The 26,177-nt window shown below is 37.9% G+C and overlaps 1 protein-coding gene across 3 annotated transcripts in view; it reads right to left on the bottom strand.

The window, feature by feature from the left end:
* Positions 1–26,177, bottom strand: part of kif21a (kinesin family member 21A) — a 113,840-nt gene that overhangs the window by 38,454 nt on the left and 49,209 nt on the right. For all 3 annotated transcript variants that reach the window (XM_052033602.1, XM_052033604.1, XM_052033603.1), the window contains exons 10-22: positions 25,707–25,770; positions 24,267–24,464; positions 22,811–22,895; positions 22,617–22,728; positions 19,945–20,133; positions 19,445–19,644; positions 18,734–18,841; positions 15,445–15,513; positions 9,213–9,430; positions 7,080–7,227; positions 5,770–5,961; positions 3,145–3,246; positions 1,448–1,613 (exon numbers count right to left, since the gene is read on the bottom strand). In XM_052033602.1, coding sequence (XP_051889562.1) covers positions 1,448–1,613; positions 3,145–3,246; positions 5,770–5,961; positions 7,080–7,227; positions 9,213–9,430; positions 15,445–15,513; positions 18,734–18,841; positions 19,445–19,644; positions 19,945–20,133; positions 22,617–22,728; positions 22,811–22,895; positions 24,267–24,464; positions 25,707–25,770 — 1,851 coding nt within the window. The remainder of the gene's footprint in view (positions 1–1,447; positions 1,614–3,144; positions 3,247–5,769; positions 5,962–7,079; positions 7,228–9,212; positions 9,431–15,444; positions 15,514–18,733; positions 18,842–19,444; positions 19,645–19,944; positions 20,134–22,616; positions 22,729–22,810; positions 22,896–24,266; positions 24,465–25,706; positions 25,771–26,177) is intronic.

Genomic DNA, 26,177 nt, shown 5'->3' with positions numbered 1-26,177 from the left:
GGATCTGAGTATATTGCTACCAAATGGGCTAGCAATAAAAAGATAGTGAAAAAACAGACAGTGGAGAAGATGCAAAGATTCTGCAAAGGGGAATAGATTAATTGAGTAGGCAAATATTTGGCAGATGCAGTTTAATATGGGGAACTGTAAGGTTATCCAGTTGAAAGGAAGACAAAAGCCAAATATTATTTAACTTTCAAAAGAATACAGAATGCTGCTGTACATTGGGACTTGTCTGTTCTTGTATATGAAACAAAATTACCATGTAATGGAATACTCACTATACCAATAGCGATTACAAGGAGAACAGAAGCCTTGCTACAACAGGGCATTGGTGAGACCACACGTTTGTAATTTTGATCTCTTTATTTGAGGGATATATTTGCAGTGGAGGCTATTCAGACAAGGCTCATTTGGTTGGATCCTGGGATGAATGGATTTTCTTAATGTTGAGCAGGTTGGGTCCATACTCATCGACATTAAGGACGAGAGATCAATTCATTGAAACATACAAGATTTTGAGGGGGCTTGGTAGGGTACATGCATGAATGAATCTTTACCTGCAGGGAAATCTGGAAGGTATTTTTTCAGAACTAGGGGATCAGATGGAATTTCTCATCTCAGAGGATCATGAATCCTTGGAATACTGTGCCTCAAGCAAAGCAAGATTAACAGATTTTTTTGAACTGTGAGGTAGGTAAGGGTTTCAGGGAACAGGCAAGAAAATGAAGTTGAGGCCAAGATCAAATCAGTGTGTATCAAGTTTGGGGGACTTAAATCTACTCCTGCTCTTATTTCTTGTTATGATCTTGGAACTGCCCTGTTGAAGAAAGCACATGAAGAGTCTTTGCAGCCAAGTCAGGCACTCAACCAGTTCAATGATGGCAGTTGTTGGATTGCACAGGTTCTGTTCAGATAGCAAAGCCATTCCAATCACACCGGGAAATAGGGAATCCGCACGTCAGATCTACTGCTCCTTTTTGGGGAAAGTTTCCTGGAGGTTGGTGGCAAGCACGGCTCCTTCACCACTGACTGGAAATCCAGGCCATTGGCCCTTTCCTAGTGTCCTCCAGCTGACCCAAAAAAGCTAAAGGTCTCGTTTTCTTGGAAGCCAACAACATAATGAAATGCCTGAGAAAATTCTATTCCAACATGTTCTAAAAGTTAAGTATTTTGAAAGTTAAAATGCCAGTGTTAAATTAGTCCTGAGGGATGCACCTGAAAAGGTTCAGTTACTCACAAACTAAATTTGATTTATAAATATTGAGTTATTTTTCCAAGGCTAATTTATAGACTGCACTTATCTCCACATACACCAAGGGTACAAAATGGAACTCCAAACATATTAATTCAAAATGCTAGCAAATGTGCAATTAAATCTTAATTTCATCGTGCACTGAACACAAAATATGCATGCAATATGCAAAGATTAGCACAGAACATTTACCTTGCAAAGCATTTCCAAGTAAAGCTTCAAGTTCTGGATTAAATTCAGCTTTCTCTTTCAACATGTGGAATAGTAATTGGTTTTGCGTCGAACTGTTAATTTCTATTTGCTTTACTCTGCCTTCTAGAACTTTAATTTGGGATTCCTTCTGAGCAGCTTGGAGACCCTAAGACCAGACAAAATACATTTTCTTTTGAGGCCTGTTGTTCTTGAATGTAGTTAAAGCAACAAAATTTATCAAATCATAGGTTACACTTTTCCTCAACCTTAATAAAGATTGTAAACTTATTCCAATTCTTAATTTCTCCTTGATGAAAATTGTCTAAAACCATGAAGACTAATATTAAAACTCATCTTTACCCATCCTAAAAACATACCACTTCAATTATAGAGAGTAGAGCTAGGAAAAATACAATATAAATGATATACTTTTAAAACCCCACAACTTGACACATTCTAAAATTTCAGGCTTCAATGTCAAAAAAAACTAACATCCATCACAAGCCAGTTCGTGAGGAATTCCATGAATGCCAGCAGTGCTCAACAGCTATTTTTATTCTGGATGCCAAAAGGTTATAAACCTGAAATATTCATGAGCTGGAAATTAAATCTTAAAAAGCAATAAACTGATACTTTAGTTTAAAAGACCAGAAACTTGAGCAGCAATTAAGAAATCTATGTAGTTAAAAGAGCTCCAGATAAAATATAAGTGATTCATTAGGTACATGAAAATAATCCCCAATGCATTAGCCTCCATTTTCTGATCTTGAGCAATTATTTGTTTTAATCATTCCAATTCCAGCCTATATATAAATGAAGATAGAACTGTATAAGCAGAAGCCAGTGATGCATAATATAAATAATTCACATTCTCAGATGCTGGTGTAGTCAAATTATTAGACAAATTAGGGACAGTATAAATCATTTTATTGTTAGATAATTTGATCAAGGACTGCCAGGAATTTATCACATCCAATGTAATTCTTTATCAGCTGACAGAGGGTTGATGAGAGTGGCACATTTGATTTGTCCACGTGCATTTTACTAAGAAGTTTCACAATATCGAACATGGGGACTGACCAGAAAAATAAAAGCCCATAAGATGCTTGGGAAAGTGGACGAAAACTAAGGGTGACATTCAACACAAGTTGATGACTGCATGGCTGAATGTAGTCAGTGCTCTGTGGCTCAGTGCCAGGCTTGATGCTTTTGTGGCACACATCAGGTGATTTGGATTTACATCTTGCAGCCACGACCAAGTATCTCCCAGATGGGGTGGCACAGCAGTTGGTGCTGCTACCGCATAGTTCCAGCGACCCAAGTTTCATCCTGAACTCAAGTGTTGTCTGCATGGAGTTTGCACATCCTCCCCTTGACCATGCGAGTTTTCCCTAAATGTTTGCCTTTCCTTCCACATCCCAAAGAATGCTGGTTGGCTATTGTAAATTATCCATAGTGTCAGTTAGGTGGCAGGGGAATCGACAGGAGTTTATGGGGATGAGAGACTTAAGGTCTGACTTGGTTGTGCCACACACTAGACCTCTAACTTCAAGAGCTTCAGTACTGAATAATGGATATGCCTCAAAATATACATTATCCACCAGAGGTTTTCTCTGCTTAACAGATTAATTATTGTTTTATGTGGAGACCAAATGACTTAAATATTTAACTGGTCCAAGTTTTGATCACAAATTTACCTTATTAATAGCCATTGTGAGAAAGTGATCCAACATGTAACGAGCTTCTGTCAAAGAACAAGAACTGATCACTGCTGAAACATCCACTGTTCCTCCTTCCTCCTGCAAATGAAATTAACAAAATAATCCTTGTGTTTGCAATGTTCAAGAGGATGAAGAAAGTTACAATGGTTCTGACAAAGCAACTTCAGCTTGAAATATTAACTCAGTTTCTTTCCACAGATGCTGTCTGATCTGCTGAGTGTTTCTAGCATTCACCATTTTTATTCGTGCACAACCATGTGGGAAAACGTATTGAGAAAATGGAGAAAGGCAAGAAAAATAATCCAAATGAATAAGCTGCATGGAGTGCAAGAGGCGGTTGATATTTATTTTTAGCGAATCAAGTTGGAGCTAAGTTGAAACAAGTATAACCACCTACATTTGACATTAGCATTAGTAGTTCTGAAGAGGATTATTCAACCATATCAGCATAAAATGGGGACAGGCAAGTTGTTAGAACTATTTTCTGCCCAAACTGGGTGAATATGTCAAGGGACCTCCACCCCCAATGACTGAATAAATTGTTATGTGCGTTCCTTGTTCATGCACAATGCTTACGTATATCTAATTTATAGAATACAACTCAAGACTATTGTGTTCAGTTCTGTTTATTGTGTTCAGTTCTGATCACTTCATTATAGGAAGGATGCAGAAGCTTTGGAGAGGGTGCAGAGGAGATTTACCAGGATGCTGCCTGGATTGGAGAGCATGTCTTATGAGGATAGGTTGAGTGAGCTTGGGCTTTTCTCTTTGGAGAGAAAGAGGATGAGCAGTGACTTGATAGAGGTGTACAAAATAAGAGGAATAGATCGAGTGGACAGTCAGAGACTTTTTCCCCAGGGCAACAATGGCTAACACGAGGGAACATAATTTTAAGGTGATTGGAGGAAGATAAGGGGGATGTCAGGGGTAAGTTTTTTTTTAAATACAGAGAGTGGTGGGTGCGTGGAACGCACTGACGGCAGAGGTTCGGGGGCAGATACATTAGGGACATTTAAGAGACTCTTAGGTGGACACATGAATGACAGAGAAATGGGAGGTATGTGGGAGGGAAGGGTTAAATAGATCTTAGAGTGGGATAAAATGTCAGCATAACATCATGGGCCGAAGGGCCTGTACTGTGCCGTAATGTTCTATGTTCTAAGATCCAGGTCCCTAATGACCTCTTTCATGCCATAATTTGGAATGATGGGTCGAGAGAAATTCCTGATGCCGAAATGGTTTTCTCCTTTCTACCTTTACCCAGTTTCAATGTGTTCACAAGTTATTAGATTGATCACCACAGTTTTAGTCATCTCTTACAATGGAACCCTGCTATTGCGCAAAATCTTTTTAAACTTTAGACTGATGTATGCTCGATAGTGCGAAGGAAATCTTGTTCAAATGGTGACATCTTTCCTCAAAACATGAGCATTGAATTCACTAAACTACTAGCAAGAAATCTTAAGATTAAAAGCAAGTGCCAAGAGGCACTTAAAAGGTTGGAATTACGAAGTCAGTGACAGAGGCTAAGGAGTTGAAGATCCAGGTTGTGGGTAAAATAGGATATTGTCCAGTGGTTCAGGTAAGTTTCAATTGACAAAATGGGTTTGAAATTTGTAGTGGCTGATAAAAACCAAGTCTTCAGCTTCCACATTGATTACTGGAAAAAATCTGGTCTGTGTCTTAAACTTGTTTAGCAACCAGATAGTGGAAGGGGTAAATAAAGGGGGTTGTGATTATAACCAAGTCATATCACATCAAGTGAATCAAAAATCAAGATGAACACACATTGAGAAGTAGAGAGTAAGGGAATCAAGAGAAAAACAATGGCAAGACATCAGTTCAGGAATGGTGACAACTAATGTGGAAGCCGAACAAATATTCTCTATGCAAACTTCTCAGATTTGGATACAAGTGACAAGGGATGTAAAAAATGATCCAAGAAGACTGTTAGTTGTGCAGGAAAGCTATCTGCCTAAATCAATCAGCTGACACAGGCAGTCATGCAGGAAAATTTGCATCTTTTGGACTATGGGAGAGGTTGTTGAAGAGAAATTGGAGACAGGAGAGACAAGTTGACAAATATTGAACACTTCCATTCCACACAGGTGAAGTGTCTTCAAAAAGCTGACTGATACACATTCACTGCAACACATCCAGGATTCTCATCTTGCATTCAATCTTCATTAGCTCTCTCAAATCTACCCCATTAGTACTGTGATGATACAAAATGACTCACTTTTAGATACGCTAATGCATGGAACAATACCTTTACAGGCTTTACAGGGTTGAGGAGTTTATTGCTAAGGCTTTCAATAACTCAAACCTTGTCCATTATGGTTCAATTTATGGCATAAACTGTCGGTACATTATTTTCATCCAAACTGATAATTGTTAGTTACGTGCACCAAGCTGAATCCAAGAATTAGCCACAAGGTTTCTGAGGAGATGTGACAGAAAAAATCTTCCCTCTATTCCATTCACATTTTGGTATGGAAGAATGACAAACTGAAATTAAGGAATCCATTAGAAAATTCTATGTACAGATACTTATATTTCTATTACAAACAACACTAAGAAATGATGGTAAAATTATCTTACCTTTGCTTCCTCCATCTGCATTATATTGGCTTGGCATTCAGAAATGCTATCATTAACATAGTCAATATTTGCACAAAGGGATTCTGTTTCTTCATTAATGCTATGGATTGTTTTGTCATCTACACAGTCCAGTGCAAATTTTTCTCTCCTTCTATTCAGTTTCTCACGTCTTTTTGTCAAATCTTCACGTTGCTGTAATATAAACAATAAAACCAATAACCATTAAGGTTGGAAGAACCAACAACATTCTCAAATACAGCAAAATAATATTGTTCTTACGTAATGCTTGCTGCATTAATTTAATGCCTGAGCAAGTACACAGAAAATATCTGGAAGATTACTACTTCACATTGAGAGATATGTATATTTTTATTCAGTTGTAACAAACATTCAAACACACGCTTAAAAAAAAAATCAGCATTCATTATTCCACTAGTCAGCCAGCAACAATATGATCTGGTGTCACCTATAAACAGACAATTGTCAAGTGGGAGGGTTGAAGATTAAGGTCTGCTGATGAATTATGATTAGCTGCCTGCAGAAGTTATTTCAATAACTTTTAATCAGCCTTCTGTTAATGAAAATGAACAATAGATCTGTTACAAAACAAAATTGATGGAATAGTTTCAGAAGTATTAAATAGATCTAGAAGAGATTAAAAATAACCTATCAAAAGAACATGTTAAAGCAAGATAATTACAAGAATTTTAAACATATTAACACAAGAATAATACCATAAATGCAAGATATTTTCCTCCTTCAATAAAACAAATACAAAGCTTAAGGCATCTGCTCACACTGATTATGCAACTTCTGCATTTTCATAAACATATTCAGCCTGTATAAGCAAAATGCTCATAGATCTCAAATTGTCAATGTATATTTTTTTTTAAATTGAAAATTAAGAGTGTCAGCTTTTCATAGTTAAAATGTGGAATAGTGAAGCAGGCCTTATAACTTAAGTTCATAAAACATTTTTGAGAAACATTTTCACCATATAACAATTTATAGCTATCCTTCCTAGAGCTATTTGTGAAAATAACCATGATCAATTTACAGCATTTTGTTTTTATGCACATAACCCACCACATGCAATGGAAAAAGTGAAAGGTCATTATTTAACTGGAACTAAAAGAAACATTAAATTCAGCATGAAGGATTCATTGTGCCACTTATCAGAAGTGTAAAACAAAAACACAAGCAGCAATTAACCCAACCAGTTCTTCGTTAATATATCACCATTTCGAATATTCAAGTTTAAATGCAAAATGGTGCAGCAAAAACAATAGGAAAATAAAGATTGCTCTTACTTTGAGAAGTCTATTCATATCAGCTTCCATGTTGGCAATCGTCATTCTCTGCATAATTATTTCAGTGACTCTACGTTCAAGTGACTGCCATTTCATCCGAGCTGCTCTTGAAGTATATGTACTTGTAATTTTCCTCTGGTACTTCTTTCTGCAATTGATCAGAATCAATCCATTATTTCACAACATTGCTTGTTATCTAATTTATGAACCATTAGGACAAAGTGAATAATCTATTGGGGAAATGCGGAAAAAGGAAACATCAGCAAACATGTCTTATAGGTAACCTGTGCCTGTGCTTAGTTAACTTGAGGTTTTTGATGAGGCGTGAAGTTCGATGAGGGCAATATAGACAATGTGCGTGCAACCTTTCAAAGAGTTTGGGAACATTTCAGGGATGGGGGGGGCGCGGGCAGTGAGCAGGGTGAGGAACATGGGTCGGCTTGCGGCCAGAGCACTTGTATGTTTCAGCTCATAGGTTTCAACTTATCAAAACAAAAGCTGCAACTTGCACAGTTTTTATATCCGTGGAGGGGTTGGCTGCAGTATGTCATTGCAGCCTTAGCTTTATTGCAAGTAACTTCAGTGATTTCCGCACGATGACCATATTTTGTGAGGAATAGGGGAGTGAAAACCAAGTGTTCAGACATTTGCAAAATTGAAACCTGTGGAACATGATTGTGGCAGCATGGAGTCAAAATTGGCTTAGGGACAGCTGACAGTGAATGGCTGTTTCTCAGCCTGGAGGTATATACAGTGGTCTCCATAGATGTTCTGGATACATATGACTCTGATGTCAGCCCATAACTTTATTTTGCAGATGTCGTGAAAACCAAGGACAGTCATAGACTCCACAAGGACAAAGGCTGGTGTGAGTGGAAGATAAAAATTAACATTGACAAGTGCATCATAATACTTTTCATGAGAAGAACAAGGAGAGGCAATGTAATCTTAAAACTACCATTCTGAAGGGGTTGAAGAGACAGTACTTTATAAACTGACACATAGTATACAAAAGCAAGAATGTTGCTTTGAACCTCCAAACAAGGTTCCAACACAACAGAATATTGTGTCCAATTCTGGGGAGCACTCTAAGGATGTGGAGGCCTTGAAGGGTGTAAAAGTGATTAAGAATTGTTTCAGGATAACAAAATTCAGTTATATGGATAGAGTGCAGAAGCTGGGGTTCTTCTTCTCACTGCAGAAAAGATTGAAAGGCAATTTAATAGAACAGCAGGAAGTTATTGAAGAGAAACCAGCTTCTAAATGAAAGGGTAGACAACCTGAGGTTATAAATTTAGTCGATTGAATAGTCAAGGGAAAATCTTTCCTGCACAGTGACTATTTATGAATTCATGATCTGGAGTTCAGAGCTTGAAAAAGAATGATGCAAGACATTTAGTTTCAGCTTTCAATAAAGAAATACAAGGGGGAAAAAATACAGGACCATGGGAAAAGCCAGGGATGGAGAGATTGGGACTAATTGGAATGTTCTTACAAAACTCCAATACACATTCAATGGATCAAAGGAGTTTCTCTACGGAAGGAATATTTCCGTGATTCTCTCTCAAACTACTGACAGATCTTTGTGTTTGGAATTTGTTCAAGCCAATGAGGGAGACAACGACTATATTACATTAAGTAATTTACTCCACATGAAACGCTCTGTGAAGAGCAGGAAGTAGTATGTCACTAATGTCCTCCTGATTACAGAGCTACAATTGCATTGGTTAAAGGAGCCTGAAGAATGGACTCACGGTGCATTATGGGCATCAGGCATCCATTCTTCAGGCTCCTTTAACCAATGCAATTTTAGCTCTGTAATCAGGAGGACATTAGTGATGTTCAACTTCCTACTCTCCCATGAGTAATGTTTATCATCGACATTATATAGCAATTCGTTGGAAGTGTTCAGAATGATTCCAAATCACAGGAAGTGCATCAAAATTTTTACCTGCATCTGTACCAGAGGTGAAATGAATCAATTATCCAAGGGAGTAAAGTCAGAATATTTCTGATTCTAGAATATTCTATGGCATATTAAATCAGTTAGAAAGCAAACAAAAAAAATACACATAATGCAACCAAATTTTGTTCAAATTTGGAAATTCTCAAGGATTAAAATATCAAAAATACCTCAAGCCCCCATTTGTCTTGTCTGCTGGAGAAGCCGAGGTCCGGGAAGCAAGAGTTCTCCCTTTGTACACACCACTGAAGCTCAAGGTTCGGTCATGTTCAGATAAACCTGTGTGAGACTGTGACTCGGAAACATGATCTGGCAAGCTCAATTTACGACTCACTCGCCCAGCTACTTTATCTGACATAGGTTTTGAAAGCCTTCGAAGTGCTGTAACCTAAAAGGTAACAACATTAAAGCAATAAAGATGTACCAGTCTCCAAAACAAACTTGAAACACTTACAATTCAAACTTAGCCTTAAACAAATAACCAAAATGTTAACCTTTATTTTACTAAATTACAGTTATCACCTCTTGAATCTTCTTCATAATTAACCAATGCACAAGTCAAAATTTTTATTGACTGGCATTGAACATGCAGCCAAACATAACTACTCTTCCATATGCGAACGCATGTGCTTAATTATCCCTATGCATTTGGAGCAGAATTGCAGACAGGTACTGATCTTGAATACTGTACAATATAACAATGGTTTTAAAAAGCAAATTAACAAGATTTGTTGAATAAAAAAAATCAGTTCAAGTAAATACTAGTTTTAATATTAATGAATATTAATCAATTATTTTTGTATTCTCTCAACGGTTTGTTACTTTGCATTCATGTTAAACATTTAAATATATTGGTTAGCAAAATATTCAACTTCAGAGATTGCAGCTGTTTCTGACATTTGCTGAGCTCTGCTAAAATTACAGTCAAAATGAACTGAGCATTCTCAATTTGCTCTAAGTTAATATATTGCCCATATTATCATCTGGTTGAATTCCATGCAACTCACAAACTGCTGTTATGCAATTACATTTATGATTTCCAGAATTCAGCTAGCCACATCAGTTAAGTAAATTGTACTTTTTCCAAACACTGATGCTTTTCAAAACTTTTGTTTTGTTTTTCAAGCCTTCCAAAATATGAAAGTTGACCAAAATATTGAAACATTTAGCATTGCCTTGGCGTTAAAAATTACATCAACCTGGCTGTTGCCATCACCACAAAGCAATTGTTTTGTAACCTCAAAGCTACCTACAAAACTTCAAGCAACCTGTGGTGTGAACATCTTCTTTCCCGACCTTGGCTGCTGTTATGCATCAGTTCAAAGGGAGATGTCATCAAACTGGCTGAGTAACCAATCACTTCAAATACTTCTTAAACAGCAAGTAAAGAAAGAGAAAGCATTCCCCCCCCCCCCCCCCCCCATTTCTTCAAATATTTTAGAATACTAAATAAAGATTGGAGAATGCACACAATTCATGTGGAAGTTGAACTGTTATTTAAAAATAAATCTTTCAAAATATGACAGATTTTATCTGAACAAATAGCAACACAAAAATGGGATTGGATTTGCTGAGAAGTAATTTGGTCTTAGCCCATCATTAAAATCTCACTTAGACTAAGTCTAAGATTAAGGAAATTTTACAGTGAGACTCATTTGAAAATCCTTAAATTCATAAGAATCAAATCGATTTCCCCAATTTCAGCTAAGGCGACTGCAAAACAGCATAAAGTCTGAAGAGGAGTACTAAATCACCAAATGCAACAGCAGCTGTTGAAATCTTTTTGAAAGCTTGTGTTGTTTAAGAAGGAACTCTGAAAATTTTGTTAACATCCAAAATTCAGGCCAATATACCACTAACTCCAGAAACATCTGATCAAAAAAAGCAGCATTTTAATAATAATCATTGAAGAAACTGACATTGTTTCTTAATTAAGTTTGTATTCAAAGTAACAGGCTTATTTTTTTGTCAACTGCACACTAATTTGCACTAAAGCAGAGGAATCACTAGCAATATAACTTTAGCAATAATAGTTTATCAGAAAAATATTTCGTATTGATTTATTATTGTCATTTGTACTGAGGTACAGTGAAAAACTTTTCTTGCATACTGCTTGTACGGCTCAATTAATTACATAGTGCACTGAGGCAATACAGGGTAAAAACAATAACAGAATACAGAGTGAAGTGTTGCAGCTACAGGGAAGTGCAGTGCAGGTAGACAATAAGGTGCAAGGTCATAACAAAGGAGGTTGTGAGGTCAAGAGTCCATCTCATCGTATAACAGAACTGTTCAATAAGTCTTCTCACAGTGGGATAGAAGCTGTCCTTGAGCCTGGTGGTACGTGCCCTCAGGCTCCTGTATCCTCTGCCTGATGGGAGAGCAGGGAAGAGAAAATGACCCGGGTGGGTGCGGTCTTTGATTATGCTGGCTGCTTCACCAAGACAGTGAGAGCTATAGACAGAGTCCACGGAGGGGAGGGTGGTTTCCGTGATGTGCTGCGCTGTGTCCACAACTCTCTGCAGTTTCTTGTGGTCCAGGGCAGAGCAGTTGAAGTACCAAGCCATGATGCATCCAGATAGGATGCTTTTTAAGGTGCAGCGATAGAAGTTGCTGAGTGTCAAAGGGGAAATGCCAAATTTCTATCATCTCCTGAGGAAATAGAGGTGCTGGTGTGTTTTCCTGGCCGTAGTGTCTATGTGGTTGGACCAGAACAGGCTATTGATGATGTTCACTCCCAGGAACTTGAAGCTCTCAACCCTCTCGACCTCAGCACCATTGATGTAAACATGTGCATGTACACTGTCCCCTTTCCGGAAGTCAATGACCAGCTCTTTTATTTTGCTGACATTGAGGGAAAGGTTGTTGTCATGACACCACGTCACTTAGCTCTCTATCTCCTTCTTGTACTCCAACTCATTGTTATTTGAGATACAGCCTACTACGATGGTATCATCTGTAAACTTATGGATGGAACTAGAGCAGAATCTGGCCACGCAGTCATGAATACAACAGAATTAGGGGGCTGAGGACGCAGCCTTGTGGGGCGCCAGTGTTGAGAATAATCGTGGTGGAGGCGTTGCTGCCAACCCTCACTGATTGCGGTCTGTTGGCCAGAAAGTCAAGGATCCAGTTACAGAGGGAGGTGTTGAGTCCCAGGTCTCAGAGTTTGGTGAGGAGTTTGCTTGGAATTATTGTATTGAAGGTGGAGCTGTGGTCAATAAACAATAGTCTAACGTAGGCGTCTTTACTGTCCAGATGCTCCAGAGATGAGTGTCGGGCCAGGGAGATGGCATCCACTGTAGACCTGTTTCGGCAGTAGGCGAATTCCAGTGGGTTGAGGTTGTCTGGGAGGCTGGAGTTGATGTGTGCCATGACTAGCCTCTCGAACCACTTCATGATGGTGGATGTCCGAGCCACTGGTCGGTAGTCATTAAGGCATGTTACCTTGTTTTTCTTAGGTACTGGGATGATAGTGGTCTTCTTAAAACAGGTGGGAACCTCAGATTGAAACAAGGAGAGGTTAAATATGTCTGCAAATACCCCCAATCAGCTGATCAGCACAAAATCTGAGCACACAGCAAGGGACACCATCCGGGCCAGATGCTTTCCTCGAGTTCACTCTCCAGAAGACTGTTCTTACATCCTTGACTGTGACTGTGGTTTCAGTTGCATTAGAGGCTGCCAGGGTGGGTGGCGACAATCCATTCCCCTTCTGTTCAAAATGTGCATAGAATGCGTTAAGCTCATCATGAAGGGATGTACTGTTGTTAACTATGCTGCCCAACTTTGTTTTGTAGCCCGTTATAGCATGCAAGCCCTGCCACAACTGACGGCTGATCTGGGACTCTGTTTTGAACCGGTATTCTCTCTTGGCATTCCTGATAGCTTTCCGGAGGTCATATCTCGATTTCTTGTAAAGGTCAGGGTCACCTGATTTGAATGCAGCAGTCCTCGACTTCTGTAAGGAGTGGATCTCCCGGTTCATCCATGGTTTCCAGTTTGGGAACACCCGTATTGTCCTCTTTGGTACACAGTCCTCAACACACTTGCGGATAAAGTCCGTGATGGTGGTGGCATACTCATTAAGGCTGGCAACTGAGTCTTTGAACATGGACCAGTGACTCAAAGCAGTCACATAGAAGCTCATCTATTTCATCAGACCAGCACTTTTGAAGTCATTAAGCAAACAAAACAGATTGCTTAGCCTAAATACTCATTTTACATCAAGCTGCAAAAGCTTGTATGCTGAAAAGGTACATTTGCTATTCCACCAATCACGTAACTAACTTGAAAGCAAAATGAACAGCAGGAAATGTGACATTACACACATCTAAAATATATAATGAATATATGCCATATTTAAAGAAATGTTGTCAGCTGTTGTAAAGAAACCTTCAGTATCAACTGCAGATCAGCTGAAAGCATTCTTACTTTTTGGTCAGAGGTTGTGGGTTCCATTTCTCCTTCAGGGACTTGAAACTAAAATATGTATTTGCACTTCAGTGCAACACAATACTGACAGGGGAGCATTCATTCAGCTGAAATTTCAAGCTGATATCTCACCTACTTTTTCCAGATAGGTGTAAAAAAATCCCATGCCACCATTTCAAAAGGGAGCAAGCACCAGCATGGATTGATCTGGCATTCAACAGTTGTTTTACAAAAGTGTCAGGCAACGACCATCAAGTCCCTTTGACATTCAATGGCATCATCACCGAGTCTCCCCTACCTGGGATCACCATTGACCAGGACTTCAAATGATTTAGCCATACAATGACAATGGCTACAAGAGCAAGTCACAGGCTGGGTGTGCTGCAGTGTGTGACTCACCTTCTGAAATACCAAAGGCTTTCTACCATCTCCAAGGCACAAGTCAGGAGCAAGATGGAATACAGTCCACTTGCCTGAATTAGTGCAGCTATAAGACTTAAGAAGCTCCCCCTACAGGGTAAAGCAGCCCACTTGATTGGTGCCATATCTACTACCCTAAAGATTCATTTTCTCTGCAACTGACGCACAGAGGCCGAAGTGTGCACCATCTGCAAAGTACAAGGCTGTTACTCCCCTTGGCTGTTTCAATAGCACCTCACAAACTGATAAATCCACTGCTACAGAGAACAAGGGCTTTGGTCACATGGGATCATTACCACTTACATGCTCCTCTTCAAGTTGCATGCTATTTCTTCATTTTATTCATTAATGGAATTCCCTACCCAATAGCATAGGAGTATCTGTGCCAGAAAAACTAAGCTGTTCCAGCACATTTTAAGGCTAATTAGGAGTGCACTATAAATGTCAGCACTGCCCAGATACTGGAAGATGAGTAATATTCTTTTTGAAGTTCTGATACTTCCTTGTCTCTGAAATAACATTACTTAAATAGATTGTCTGGTTATTCTCATGTTGCAATTTGTATGAGCTTGCTGTGCTCAAACTGGCTGTTTAATCCCTACACTTCAAAAGTAGTGCACCTTTTAAAGTACTCAATTAGCTGTAATTGCTTTGGAATATCTTGAGCCAATTTAAATACAAACATTTTTGAATGAAGCATGAAAGGAGAATTGTGATGTAACTTAAGTTCACATTATCCACTATGTTTTATTAGTATTTTAACTCTACACCCCTACTTTCCCACCCCGATATCCCTGGATTCCATTCATAAACAAAGAAACACTGCAGTCCTGGATATGCTCAATTATACATCTGTTTTCCTGTCAATCACTCCCATTTCAAAACTTTTTACATTTAGTGTCAGATCAGGCCAGCAGCAAATTATTTTGTACCTGGTTAATGCGTTCTGATTTTAAATGCATAAAAACAAATCTGAAACATGCTCTGAACTCTATACAGGATTTATAACTATCAGGTTTCTTATGGAAAAACTACAAATAATCATGATCTAGAACACAATTATGCATGGTGTATTCTGAATCAAGCTATTGTTGCACAATTTTACCTTGCGACTTAAGCTGATCATCCTACCAGACAAGACGGGGATAACTCAAATGAGATTTCCTTTGCAAGAAACACTGTTTTCCCCAGAGTTTTCAATCAGAAAAATACATTGATATACTCCAATTGTGACAACAATTATTTACGGCTTTGTTCACAACACAGAAACTGAAAACATAGCTTTATCCACATTTGTTTCACAAGAGACCCAAATTTCAAGTTTTTGTAACTTACAAAACTGCTGGTACAATTTATGTATTAACTTCTCAAACGTGATGTTACCATTTAGTTGAATTGTTTTACTGCTAAAAACAATAGCAATCATAGAGTCACGTAGACATTGATGCTTGAATTTTCAGCATGTACAAATTTCAGCTACGTCTTCCACCAATTTGGAAGAATATTAATTGCACAAAAAGAATACAAAATAATGAACAAATGCCTCACCTCCTCAGTTCTGCGCTTCAGGATTATTTCTTGTTGTCGTTTCTTAGCTTCCAGAAGTTTCATTTGATGCTGAAGGAAAAAAAATGTGAAGGGAAATAAAGGCCTGTGTTCTGTAGTATGTTCACCTACTCAAAGACTTTGCCTTTTGTAGCTGAAACAAACTAGATCAGGATATAATAATTGAGATCAATGTCAAGAACAAAAAACTGCAGTTTCATATTTCCAGTAAGTCTACATTTAGTGTATTTTTTTCAGGCTCAGTAAATAGTTTGAATACAGAAGGAAAAAAACTTCACAGCATTCACAACTCTGCACAACCTCTGCTGTATGACAATGGAGGTACTTGTTACCACAGTACTCTGTTACAACTGACATGGAAATGAAAATGTCCTGTTGAGCATTTTCTACTATTCTTCATTTTGTCATTCTTGTAAATTTTTTCAAACAGCAAAAATATGAATGATAAACAGAAACATGTTGTTGATCATGAGAATGAGGAAGGATGTGTGGAGTGCATGATGTCACCCACAGATTTGATAAGATCAGCAAATAATGGAGTTCGGGAATGTGTGGCAGATTGAGTCACAAAGTTAAAATTGTATGGCATGAAACCAGGCCCTTCAGCCCACCGTGTCTATGCTGACCATCATGATATCCGTACGAACCCCACTTGCCTTTGTATTGTATTGATCAAACCAATTGGAAGTTTCTGGAGACAACATGCACCATGCAGATTTCTTAAGTGGCATGGTAGATAATTATGCCAAAAACACAACTGGAAATACCAAGATATTTATTAGGAATGGGCCGATTGGGTAGGGAACAAAGCAGTCTTTTTGTAACCACATTTTTATTTCTGGGCTTCTGGAAGTGTAGGGGGCAACTGTTGAAACCAGATTTTTCTTCTTGCATTGGCACCAATTTATTTCGCAAAACAAATTTTTACATCACCATACCAACAATGATACCACTGATTTCCTAGGATTCTTTATATAATTTAGCAAAACAATTTAACAGACAAATTGCAAGCTAATTGAAGTGGAACACTGCCCATGTCATTGGTGTCATGTCATGTGTGTAGAAACACACTGAAGGGGAGCATACCTTGAATTTAAAGATAGGATTCGATTTAGCTGCTTTCAGGTGAGGAGAAAATCTATCAGAGGAATAAAATTATTTGACATTAGGCTCAATATAGCTATTGCAAACCCAACTGTCCAAACAGAGTGGGTGTGAACACTGCTGAAACTAGAGGATCTATCGGCTTCACATTTGTTGTGTGGTGCAATTTTAAATTGGATTTAAATCTGAATATATCTAGTTGCTCAGAATTACACATTCATGAAATACTGTGTGGGACCAGCAGGAACAGAATTGTATTCCAACACATGCAGTAATATCACCCAAAATATCCCTCGCTATATTATCACAAGACCATGGGATCAACTCTAACATAGTTAGTGTTGAACAACATGTAGAACCAGCACAAGCCATATCTAAAAATGAGGTGTCAAGCTACAAAGAGGACAAAGCACAAACAGAACAATTGAAGAAACACATTATCGAGGTCAGCAGTCCCACAACTGACACACACTGTGCTACCACATCCAAACAGCGAATGATGGCCCAGAATTAAACTAATGGAAAGATGAAGCTGAACGACACCTACTTCTGACAAGTGGAGTCACCATATTTGTAAACAAGGCTCAAGCATCCATAATCATTTTAGCCAAAAGTGCCATGGACTATTCATTTGCATTTCCACCCAAGTCCCAGCCATCAATCTCAGCCAATATGGCTAAGAGAAGCAGTCACTAGCACAACAGGGAGAACTCTACAACAAATTCTCCAAAGCCTTCCCACCACTTATAAGAAAAATCAGGAGCATGAAAGAATACTTGCTGACTTAACTGGATGAGTGTTGCTTCAATAACATTCAAGCACCTTGACACCATCAAGAACAATCAACCGCTTGAATTCGTTCATCAACCACTGATATACCACAGCTGCAGTGTGCATGTTTACTAAATGTATTGTGTAGCCACCCTGCTCCTTACAAAATGCACTTCAGTGACTCACCTGGGTTCTTCAACACCATTTTCCAAGCCAATCTCCACCACACTGAAGAGCAAAAGTATCAGGGGTTTGACAACACTACCACCTGTCAGCTACCCTCCAAGTTGTGTGACATTGTGATTTGGAAATAAGCAGTCATTCTTGCCATTGCAGAACACCAACTTCAGCCACCACTCTCAGGACAAGTCAGAAGTGCTACAATTCAATACCGCACCTTACCACGCTACCACCTTTTCCAGGTAAGTACTACAGACCTAATTAGTAACGCCAATATTCCAAAGATGAACAAGAAGTTAAAAATTCATAATAGACAAGCAGTCAATGACAGACTTTAACCCGGAATCTAAAGATTTCTGATTGTGCTGTCCTTCACAAAAGCGTCAGACATTATCACATGCTTTTAAAGTGTCAAGCTGACTGATATGAAAGTCAGATGTCAAAAATCACAAAGTCTGACGCTCACCTTCCAAACTCCAATTGAAAACAAATGAACATAATGAGCAAAGTTTGAAATCTTCCAAGTCCTATTTACCTTTGAAGATCATGTGAAGTGGTTTAAATAAGAGGGGATTTTCATTTAGCAATTTACATTCAATGTTTTTTCTCCCTCACGTATCACAAGGAGGATGGAATTCCATGGGCAGACAAAGTTCAGTTTACATTTCTAAAGACTCCAGTTACGAGATTAGGAGCTCCAGGACTTCAAGTTGCTGTTCTTCATTCAAATGAATCCAAATACAACTTATTTCTAGTTAATTCAATGACTAGCAACAAATTAACACTAGTGTGTGGCACTTTGGCATTTCCAACCTTTCAGGCTGGAAAGAAAGAAGAGTATTGAACTGAAACTTTTGAGTAAAATATGATAAAAGCAACATCCAAAACAGTGAAAGTGACCACTTGCTCTTGCAGAAATGAAATCTCTAACCACTTCTACCATGAGCGGTGTTACAGGACATCTGCTAGCAATAACACAAAACCAAGTTTTCAGTTATTGAAAATTTTTGTTGAAAAGGGCAAGATGTCACAATAACACTTTGATCAGATATACTGTAGAGAATCTTACAATTTTGGACATAAAATTATCAAAGGCAAAAGATGCATTATCAAAAATAAAAAGTTCAAAATAGTAATTCCCATTTCTTAAATAGGATTAGAACTGATTTCATCTTTCTGACAACATATGAGCATTTTCAAACACCTCTGTACTCACTTCTTGCTTGCGATGATCCTTCTTCAGTTGAGCAATTTCTCGGTTTCTCCTAGATTCTGCCATGCGAGCACGTTCTTGTTCTTCCTTCATTTGTTTCATGAGACGGACCTTCAAAACAGCGAGAATGGACAATGATTCTGTTTGTACATTTTCTAAATGATTGCCACCATCCTTTGGTACCTCCTTTCATCTGGGGTTAGGTGATATTTGAGAGTGAAGTAAAAAATTTATTACTTTTATCAGCTTCAAGCATTAGCCCGTCTTATTCCATCATTGAACTTAACCATACTTGTCTTTACTGAGACGACCATGAACTTGTAAAAGCAACAATCTACTTTCAAGTAATGGACCTACAAGACAACTTCTTCACATCATATTTTCCTCCTTACTTTTCCTTTGCTGTTTGCCTTGCATGTGATTAATCAAAAGTTTAAAAAACATGCACAATTCCAACATTGTAACAAGGCAATTATAAAGTATGTTACAAACAGCTTATCCACAATCAGCCTCACCTCCTCTGAGATATCCATCAAGGCAGACAATTCATGAGTCCACCATTTCTCGATGGGAAATTACTTTACGTTGAATTGAAGGGAGATATACTTTACTATTCAAGATTTTGTTTCCTGCTATTTCTCCCCTAGATTCCAAGACAACAAAAAGGACAAATGTAATGTGTTATAGTTTTCAGTAATGAGAAGCAAACTCTACCTTCGTTTTCTTCATTTCTCCCACTTCCTGCTGCAGTTTCTTCAACTGTTTTTCATATTGTAATTGGTTTTTTAGTAAACGAGCATGTTCCTTTTGGGCAGTATGCAACTTTTGCAATTCTTTGTTCATCACTTGAAGCTTCTTCTCATATTCTGATTTAATTTTATTTGCCTTTTCTTCAGAAAAAGATTCCATTGAACCTGGAATAACCAAAGTTTCAAGTTTATCTGTAATCTTAGACAGAGCATCCTTTCCACTGTGATCATCTGCTGCATCCACAATGTCTCAATTTTGTGGAGTCTGTTACTTTTTATATTAGGCATTATTGCAAGTAATCTGTTTATTACTTGAAGTAAACGCAATAAAATGCTGGAGGAAATTATGCTTCTAATTGCTGGGAAGAATGAAAATCGAAAAGAAAATGGATTGACAATTTATACAAAAGGCTTAACATGTCTAGTCATAGTCAAAATTTGACATTAAATTCATTTTTCCTCTACCTAGATTTTGAAGAACACGGTCTCTCTCCAGCTGGGTGTCCCGAATTTTATTTTGCAGCATCATTAACTTTTGTTCATACTGCTGTTTCAGTGTCTGAAGTCGTCGCTGGCTATTTTCCAGTTCATCAATGAGCTTCTGCTTAATTTCTATTTCACAGGTAATGTTAGCCAGATCTGCCTGGAAATTAGCTATGGAAATAAGGAATATTGTTAAAGTAACAAGAGTGATTGAAAATTAAGCACATGAAAAAAGTAAAATAACATTTAAATCTACGTATTTTCAGAAGGTAAGGAAAAACTTCAGAATTCTTCTGTGGCTGCTGCAACAAATTTTCATCGATCAAATATTTCCCACAAAGCATTGGTCCACCTGCCTGAACCAGTAAATTCAACAACAAACCCAAGTATCGATCCAATTGTTATCACCAAAATACCAGTATTTTAAAAATCAACTGTGTACTCCGATGTACTTCTCTGTAAATGCAGGGATTTTAATTGGCTGCAAAATTGTTTGCATATTGAAATACATGTGAAAAGCATGACAACAGCACATTCAAGATGAGTCACTCACCAACTTACATTTATGTTTTTTCCCATTATCCTGGAAGTATTTTGCTTTTATTTATTTTTCTATCATTATCTTAAACATTTCCATTAGCTCCAAACTTCATCTCTTTTCTTGTGCATATTCTAACTGTATCCTCCAAGTCTAGTGCAGTCTTAGAGAATTGAACCCTGTCTTTGAGTCCCTTGAGTCTCATCTTCTCAAGGAGAATTAAAGCCTGGGACTAAGTGCTCATTACAATCCCCTTATCCACGAGAGAACAAAAATGGCTCAAGTGCCTGACTTAGTTTGGGAATCCAGTTGAGAAGACAAACTGCACCAGGGCACGGGATAAATGAGAATGGATTTGAGAAGGTGGAGATACAGATGGGTTTGTGAAGATGGAGAGAACGATGGGCTTGTTGCATGCAGGTAGGAAGACAATTTCTTCACCAGCATGGAAACTAAACAAAGGAAGAAGAACATGTAAACAGAAAAGTAAAGGGAACAAAATATCATGTGACCTGTTGGCACAGGCAGGAAATGTACCAGAAACTATTGCGAAGTTTGAAGTAATAGAACATCTGTAAAAGGATAATAAAATTGGGCAGAGTCAGCATGGATTTATGAAAAAGAAATCATGTGCAAGAAACCTATTCAAGTTCTTCGAGAATGAAGTTGATTTAAAGATGAAGGGGAAACCAGTCAATATGATATAGTAGATTTTCAGAATACTTTTGCCAAGGTTCCACACAGAAGGTTGGTCAACATTGTTAGTGCACATGGAATTGGGAGCACAATACCAGCACGGAAAGAGAATTGGTTATCAGACAAAGCAAAGATTGTGAACGGGGTCTTTGTCAGGTTGACAGTCTGTGACCAGCGGTGTTTCACAGGTTCTCCAGGTTATTCACAATCTATATCAATGACTTGGCTTAGGAAACCAAAAGTTCTATTTTCAAGTTTGCTGATGATCCAAAACAAGGTGAGTTAGCGATTAGGTGGGGTTGGGGGGTTGGAGAGATGTAAAGAGGCTTCAGGGGGATGGAGACAAGCTAATTGAGTGGCAAGAATGTGCAAGACAGGACATGTGGAAAAATATGAAATAATCCAATTTGGTGCAGAAAGGCAAAGCATTTCTAAGTGGCTACAAAAGAAAATGCTGGAAGAACTCAGCAAATCAAGTACCACAGAGGCTGCTGGACTTGCATTTCTGTTTTTATTTCAGATTTCCAGCATCTGCAGATTTTGTTTTTATTTTCGTTTTTCCAGCAGAAACAGATCGGGAAATGCTGATGCTTTAAGGGGCCAAGGTGCATTGATGCACATGCGACTGAAAACTAATATGCAGGTGAAGCAAGCAATAAGGAAGGCAAATGGTACGTTGGCCTTTATTATGAGAGGAGCTGAACACAGAAAATGCCTTACTGCAGTTTTATAGGGCCTTGGTGAGACCACACCTGATGTATTCTGTACAGTGTAGGAATACAGATGTGCTTGCTGCAGAGAGAGAGCAGCAAGGATTCACCAGCCTGATTCCTGGGACTGCAGGTTTGCTGTAAGAGCAGAGATCACAGAATACAAGCCTAATCTGCTCAGAGTTTAGAAGAATGAAATATCTCATTAAAATCACAACATTTCTACAGGACCCTAGAAGTCTAGAATAAAAGGGTCTCAGCCACAGGATAAGGGCGAGTCCATTCAGAACTGAAATGAGGACAAACCTCATCACTCAGAGGATGGTGAATCTTTGGAATTCTCTACCTCAGAGGTCTATGGAGGGTCAGTCATCCAGTTTATTCAAAACTGATCAATAGCTTTTTTAATATTAAGGTAATCAAGGGATAGCTCAGGAAAATGGAGCTGAGGTGGTAGATGTGTCATAATCCTGATAAATGGCAGAGCAGGCTTCAAGGGCCAGATGGCTTCTTCCTGGCCATAATTCTCATTTTCACAAGAAGGCAGGGATGAATAAGCTGTCATTGGCAAGATTCAAGGACTTTTCCTTTTATTGTTCAAAATTTCATCATCCCCTGCAAATGGTGTGCTCATAATTATTTAAGCCAACTAACCACTAATCTGCATGAAGGCCAGACTGAACAGGCAACAGAAATGTTTAAGGCATTACCTTCTTCATCTAACTCAGAATCAGATTCATCCGAACTTTCACTTATTTCAACTTCATCTTCTTCAGCATCTTCTTCATCCCCTTCATGATCACTGCATTCCTGACCCTCCTCCTTTAAAAAGTGATATTTCAGTCATTTACTTTGACTAATTGAAAAGGTCAAATTACTTTTAGTTATTTAAACTTTGGCTTACCTCCTCCAAGTCATTCTTTTCTTTCTCTTCCATGTCTTTCTCTTCTGATTTCTCCCCTTCATTAACATTCTCCTCTTTTATTACGCTGTGCAAAACATAAGAATTACATTTATAGTTCAAAATGTCACAGCAGTTACAACATTTACACGTTGATTTTTTTTCCCCAAAGCATCAATAAACTAATGTTGCACATCCCCAATCATGCAAATAAATAAAATGTACAAATATTAAGAGGTATACGTCAACACTTCTGACAAATATGTTACAAAATGCAATAACTGAATGGATAATTGAGGAGGTGATTTTTAATTTGCTTGTGCAATAAGGGTTCCAGATACCATGGTCACAGGTTTTGAAACAACCAAAATAATTCTATTATCTACATATTGTGAATCTCGTTTCTTCTAACTTGTGAACTGCAAGATTCCTCTGTTTGCAAAGCAAACAAAAAACCTTAAGTATAGAAATCACATCTTGAACCATAGTATTAAAATAAAATGTATCCTGTTATGTTATATAACCAAATATAACTGAGGTACATGCTTTTAACTATTAATATTCCAAAACCATTTATTGAATGAAAATAAACTTGATATTTTATAAACTGAATTTCAAGTGCTTTCAAACAAAAATGCCTTCCATTGTGATAGTCAACTGCAAAAACTTTGAACTGCAGCAGGAAATTCCAAAATATGGTCATACAAAAGACAAACTTAAAATACAAGTTACATTACTATTTTGGCAATGTGCAACTGCAGCAAAGACAAAAGAAAATATGAAAAATTAAAACTGACATGACAGCAGTTATTTTCTCAACCCAAAATATATCAAGGCAACAAAGGAATGACAAATTGACAATGTAATACAAATGTATACAACCTGAAATTTCAACTCAAGGATACCACGTTCAAAACAAGGACTTTAAAACATGGGAAAGTTTAAGACTGGGAAAAAAAGTCAACAGTTTCTCTGGCCAGATGCCAATAAACTGCCAACTGCCCACCTCCTTAGGGTTTCCAATTCTTCTTAAAAACTTTCAACATGGAACCCTGTTCCACAAATCAGTCACTCTCTGAAGAAGGAAGTTAAACTTAAATATTCTATATAGTCTTCCTACTTCTAAACACGAGTCCATGTCATTCAAGTCCAAATACTGAACAGAAAAGTACCTATAGTAGTCAAACTATAATTTTATCAGTTCTTGCCGAATATACAATTAGATGGTGATGCCAAAGACCTGTTCAAATGTTGTCCTCACTCCAGCTTTCCCTCATGACATGGGGAGACCCAGTCAAGACAGGAAGAATGTGGACAGCTCTCAGACCCACAAAGGAACTTCGAACAAACTTCATTAGGAAAAATCAATTGAAGCTGAAACAACGCTATCCCTATCCCATTTAAAAAATGCATCACAGCAATTTAATAACTGCAAGTGATATTCAGTAACCAAACATACCATTTTTTCTTTCTCTTTTCCTTTTTCTTGAGCTTTTCCAAGTCCTTTTTAGCCATTTCCAAGACTTCCATAGTATCCTTCTCTGAACCAAGAACTGAACCAGTGAAGGTACCATTAAGATACGGGGGTCTTGCCGAAGCCCTTGAAAGGTTACGCCGAAGGTTTTCATTCATAGCTTCACTCTCAAATAGTTTTGATCTAAAATAATAAAACAGTTCAAGACTAAGAATGGGTTAGAGTTAAACACTGGAATAGTATGAAATACTACACTGAAATACTCCATGGAAGTTGCATGAACAATAGAGAATGCAAATAGGATAGATAAGATATCTTTATTAGTCACATGCACATCAAAACACACAATGAAATACATCTTTTGCGTAGAGTCTTCTGGGGGCAGCCTGCAAGTGTCGCCACACTTCCGGTGCCAAAATAGCATGCCCACAACTTCTTAACTCGTACATCTTTGGAATGTGGGAGGAAACCAGAGCACCCAGAGGAAACCCACACAGACACAGGGAGAATGTACAAACTCCTTACAGGGAGAATGTTAAAGAGTGTAAAATACAATATTATAACAGGAGACTTGAAGGATCATCTTGCAGTTACTTGTTTATTCTGATTTCTTTTAAGGTATATTTTATAATGTAATATTTATTGTACAATCTGCTGGAAAGCTAAAGGTTAATGATCCTCATTCTTGGGAAAATTCCACATATCTTGTGATTTGACACTCTTCACTCTCTATAATAATTCTAGAGTATGTCAGCATTTAATGCTGGAGGAATTAAATATAAAAGTTGGCGGTTAAGCTACCGTTACATGGAGCATCGGCAAGACCACACTATACAGTTCTGTATAGTATAGTTGTCTGCTTATTTACAGATGGTAATGTGCTGCAAGCAGTTCAGAGAAAATTTAATGGATACCTGGGAATAGGTAGGTGGTCTAATGAGGAAAATTTAGCCAGGCTAAGTTTGAATTCACTGCAATTTAGAAATTCAAGAGGGGACATTAATGACACACAAGATTATGAGGGGCCCTGACAAAGTGGTTGTGAAGAGGTTTCTTCTTGTTGGAGAATCTATAACTCGGGATCACTGCTTAAAAATAAAGGGGTTGCCCATTTAAGACAAGAACAAGGTGAAATTCTTTTCAAGCATTGTGGATCTTTAGAACTCTCTGCCTTAAAAATATACAGAGGATGCTTCCACCACTCTTAGAGGAAAAGGTAAATAGATTCTTGATAAGCAAGGGGGTGAAAGAATACTGGAGATAGACAGGAATATGGATTTGAGATTACAAAATCAGATAAGCAGTGATCGTGGTGGAGCAGGCTTAATAGTCCAAGTTTCCTACTCCTGCATAAATTTGCCTTTGCTCCAAAATGGTGTGTGCCAATATACAACTATCTTCATCTTAAAATAAAATTACACTTACCTGAGATCTTCAATTTCTTTGATATAATTCTGTATCATGGCACTGATTTCTTCATTTCCATCTCCTATAATGTCAAGATAGAAAACTTACATTCGATCAATTTAAATGCAACTAAAATAAATTATGACCATTTAGTGAGGTGAAATCCGATTTCAGAATCCCACACCAGCTTTGTCAATTGTATACATTTCTATCTCTATCTTCAAATCTAAAGGAAAAATAATGTGTGGAGGTGTGGTGGGTGGTGGTGTAGGGGGTTGAATATATACACAAGTACCATAAAGTACTGTGGTTCATTTGTTCAAGCTTGCTCTCACTCAATAACCAGTTTGATCACCTTTGCAGTGGACTTCCAGGACGCATCAGGAAAAGAGGAATTATCTTTTGTGCTGTTGAACAGGCAGAGATCAATTATTTGCGAATATCTAACCTGAGATTATACCACTAAATCACAATGAAAAATCATTTAAA

The sequence above is a fragment of the Pristis pectinata genome, chromosome 19 (genome assembly GCF_009764475.1).
Source record: "Pristis pectinata isolate sPriPec2 chromosome 19, sPriPec2.1.pri, whole genome shotgun sequence".
NCBI lineage: Eukaryota > Metazoa > Chordata > Chondrichthyes > Rhinopristiformes > Pristidae > Pristis > Pristis pectinata.
The sequence above is the reverse complement of the archived record's forward strand: the minus strand, read 5'-3'. Positions and strand labels throughout refer to the sequence as shown.